Here is a 4407-nt window from a genome sequence, read left to right on the forward strand (position 1 = left end):
TCTAAATTGATGACCTGTGGGGGCTTTTAAAGCGTCTTTTATTGACTTTTTGGGGTACTGCAGTTTTTCGCCGTTTCACGGTCGCACGCAATCTGTAAACTGGGCATGTTGGGTATCGTTTTACTCGTTGTAACCTCATCTTTTATATTTCATTAAAAAAATGGGTAATTTGTTGTGTTTTGGGGCATTTAATTAAATTTGTCACTAAATTTTGGGGTTTAATAAGGAGTTGCGCTAATATTGCGCAACATAAAAATGTTCAACTACCACCATTTTATTCTATAGGGTCTTGGCATTCAGAAAATATATAATGTTGGGGGGGTTTTACGTCATTTTCAGGCCTAAAATGTGGAATATAACATGGGTGCAAAAAATGAAAAAAGGGCCTCAGTCATGAAGGGGTTAAAGTATATCTAAATCCTTATAGAACCCGTCAGGTTTTTTACTCCCGTGTCCACATTGTGGAAATTCACCCTCTCCATTTGACTTGGTGACCACTGTCAAAAGGGCTTGTTCCCCTAACTTTGGAAATAATTTCTCTTACTTCCTGCAGTTCTCTGGGCCAGAAAGTGAAGGGAAATTTTGTCAATGGGAGAAAGATAGCAAAAAAAGCCTCCAAAACTTACAGGGGTGTTGAATAGTATAACAGCAGCACCATTCTGAACCATTGGTTGTTGTTTGTCATCTGAATAGTGTGTATGTTTTATTGTGAACTGAGGATTGGAACAAATTCCCATTTGTTTACTTTTCTATGGGGGCTTTACCATGCCTTATTCCATCACATCTTTGTGAATGAATGGCCATGTCTCCCTGGCAATGACCTATCCATGTGAGTAAATGGCCATGTCTCCCTGGCAATGTCCTATTCATATGAATGAATGGCCATGTCTCCCTGGCAATGTCCTATCCATATGAATGAATGGTCATGTCTCCCTGGCAATGTCTTATCCATATGAATGAATGGTCATGTCTCCCTGGCAATGTCCTATCCATATGAATGAATGGCCATGTCTCCCTGGCAATGTCCTATACATATGAATGAATGGTCATGTCTCCCTGGCAATGTCCTATCCATATGAATGAATGGCCATGTCTCCCTGGCAATGTCCTATACATATGAATGAATGGTCATGTCTCCCTGGCAATGTCCTATCCATATGAATGAATGGCCATGTCTCCCTGGCTATGTCCTATCCATGCGAGTGAATGGTCATGTCTCCCCAGCAATGTCTTCCGCCGAGTGCATGTTCCAGAATGCCCATGTCTTCCTGGCAATGGCCTCATCTCCCCAGCAGTATCCTCTCTCCATATACATATGTGTCTATACAAGTGATCATATCTCCCTGGCAGTGCCCACTCCCCTGTATAGATGATCATATCTCCCTGGCAGTGCCCTCTCCCCTGTATAGATGATCACATCTCCCTGGCAGTGCCCTCTGCCCTAGTATAGGTGATCACATCTCCCTGGCAGTGCCCTCTGCCCAGGGCCGGCCTTAGGGGTGTGCGAGGAGTGCGGCCGCACAGGGCGCCATGGCAACAAGGGCGCTGTGCGGCACCTGTATAGATGATCAAATCTCCCTGACAGTGCCCTCTCCCCTGTATAGATGATCACATCTCCCTGGCAGTGCCCTCTCCCCTGTATAGATGATCACATCTCCATGGCGGTGCCCTCTCCCCTGTCTATGTGGGTGATCATAACTTCCTGGCAGTGCCCTCCCTTGTCTATATAGGTGATCACATCTCCCAGGTGATCACATCTCCCTGGCAGTGCCCTCTCCCCTGTATAGGTGATCATACAGCCATGGCAGTGCCCTCTACCCTGAAAAGATGATCATATCTCCATGGCAATGCCCTCTCACCCCCGCCGCTGTTCTCCTCCCCAAGGCCGGGAGGCGGCTGGCTGCCATCTCCTCCATACAGCGGAGTCTTCTCCCCCCGGTACAGGTTGCGGCTCCCGGGGATGTCAGGAGGGGTGGTGACCCAGTGCTGTGACAGATCCCCGGAAGAGCTAAATGACCTTGCCGGGAAGCCGTGCTGATACGGGGGTGGCGGCACTTCATCTCCCCGTACCCAAGCAGATCCCCGGTAGCCTAGGCCATCAAAGCCTTCGGGCCGACGGGGTTGCATGCTGCAGGTAGCGCTGCTCAGCCGGGGTCACCCGACAGCGTGACGTCACCACGGCAAATATTCAGCTGCGGGGCGACATCAATATGGCCCGATCCTAGTAGGAAGAAGGAGGCCCGCCAAGGCTCAGGTCATGTGACAACAAGGCATGCCGGGAAATGAAGTCCCAGCGAGCGACCAATAGAACAACGGAAAGCAGTAGGTCACGCTTTGCTCTGACAGGTTGCTCTGTTTATCACACAGGTGGGTGTGTGTAGTGAAAGTCGGTCTGTGATAGGCTGGAATGGAGGGGGCGGGATCATGTTGGAAAGGGAGTCCCTGTGCGTCCTTAGTAACCACGTGTGTGCGAAGAGAGAAGTAGGGAGGGCGAGTAAATCTTATCATTCCAGCTCATCACAGCAGGTACAATGGAGGAACTGTATACAGGATAAACGTGTGTCTCTGACGGGTACAGGGGTGAGGGCAGCATCTTATACGGAGATTCTTGCACTTGCATTCAGTCAATGTTACTTAGGATCCATTCAGACCTTGGAGTTCTGGTGAATTGTGTTAACGTGCGTTTTCTTGCTCCTTAGCCCCCGTTCAGAGCTTTGCGTTTTTGTGAATGTGCTTGCGGTGCCATTGCTAGTTATTGGCACAGTGGCACTCCATATGTGGCCGTGCAAATGTGGTGTTTTCCTGCGTGAAATTTGTGATGTACCATTTTTCTGTGTTTGGAGCGTTGTCCAGGGACCCAATGGGGGTCAACCGGGATGTGCACCAAATGGGCGAAGCAATTAAATGTTAAGAAGTCAACCGCACTCCATACAGCATATAGACCTTAACAGGAAATTGGTGCTTGAAGTGACAACACAGATGGCGCCGTGTCAGAAACAGTTCATAACAGAAGTCACCAGCACTCCAGGATATGGCAAGGAGTATAGGCACTTTTTATTGACTTGTCACATGCGTCACACAGCCGAAGTTTCGGGGCCACGCAGGGTCACTTCTTCTGGGCAACATAGTAACAGCTGTATGACGCATGTGACAAGTGAATAAAAAAAATGGGCGAATCAAACGTGTGGGAACGTTCATCTCTGCGACGCATGTTCCTACAATGCCTAGGGGTGAATGGGAATTACAATTACATTGTATCAAGGCAGGGCATTATGGCTGCAACCAGCTAATCGATCAATCGATAATAATCGATTATGAGAATAGTTGTCAACTATTCTCATAATAGATTAGTTGGTTGAATCCCCTTGCTCTCTCCTCCATGTTGGGAGCAGGGCACAGGAAGCAGTGGGCAAGTGCAAAAGCCAGTCTGCCATTGCAATCTGAAATGTCCAATAGCAGGGTGGCTATTGCACCAGCCCACTACAGGGGTGTGGAAATTTTTGAAAAAACTACTTGTCCAAGGGCTAAAGCGGGGGCCAAATCTACTTGTCCTTCATAACAATCTACTTGTCCCAATACAAAAAAAAATAGTTTTAATTAAAACTAGGGAGGCATCAATACCGTTTTTTGGTTATAGAGTACCGATATTTTGCTTTCGGTACTCGCCGAGTATCGGTGCTTCCGTTTGCATGGAGCAGGCTTCCCGGGCAATCAGGAAGCCGGGCAGCGGGTAATGAGATGCTACCTGGCTTCCTGACTGCCAGGGAAGCCGACTCCGGCTCGATGCTGATTGGCTGGGAAGCTGGCTTCCCAGCATCGGGCGATAGGAATTCCACACCCCTGCACTACCTGCCATCTGCGGAATCTTCCCACTGGCAGCTGTCATGCCCTGGCTGAAGCTATTCAAGCGACCTGTGCTTACAATACAATTATATAAAAAAATTTATAAAAAGTGGGAAAAAAAGTCATTTTCGGTTTCGGTCTAACAAATCCTGCTGCGGGAGGCACCAAATGTGCCTCCCACCCACAGTGTGATCACCCGCACTAGAATGCACGATACCGCAATGCTGTGCATTCCAGTGCAGTGCGATTTCAAAAAATTGTGCATGCAGTTTTATTCTGAAGCAGATTTTATGTTTGTAACACTGCATTTGTGTATTTTATTTTAAATTAAGAATGGGATTTCATTTTTTTAATACGATTAATCGAAAAAATTATCATCCAACTAATTGATTATGAATATAATCATTAGTTACAACCCTACAGGCCATTCAAAAATAGGCTGGCAATGCAACAAAACCTCCCCAAAAAATGGACATTTATTTATTACAGGTATTTATATAGTGCCAACAATATACACAGTGCTATACATAGTGCACCTTCACACAGTGGCGGATCCAGGGGGGG

The 4407-nt window shown here is 47.2% G+C and overlaps 1 protein-coding gene across 2 annotated transcripts in view; it reads right to left on the minus strand.

Moving 5' to 3' along the window:
- SLC25A46 (solute carrier family 25 member 46) overlaps positions 1-2134 on the minus strand; it is a 24702-nt gene extending 22568 nt beyond the window's left edge. The window contains exon 1 of one of the 2 annotated variants that reach the window (XM_018563765.1): positions 1887-2134. In XM_018563765.1, the coding sequence (XP_018419267.1) occupies positions 1887-2127 (241 nt within the window). In that variant the 5' untranslated portion in view covers positions 2128-2134. Of the gene's footprint in view, positions 1-1859 lie in introns of both variants that reach the window. The other variant, XM_018563764.1, reaches the window with a different exon arrangement.
- Between the last annotated feature and the right edge of the window lie 2273 nt (positions 2135-4407).

This window comes from Nanorana parkeri, unplaced genomic scaffold, assembly GCF_000935625.1.
Source record: "Nanorana parkeri isolate BGI_ZX_2015 unplaced genomic scaffold, ASM93562v1 scaffold693, whole genome shotgun sequence".
Classification (NCBI taxonomy): Eukaryota; Metazoa; Chordata; class Amphibia; order Anura; family Dicroglossidae; genus Nanorana; species Nanorana parkeri.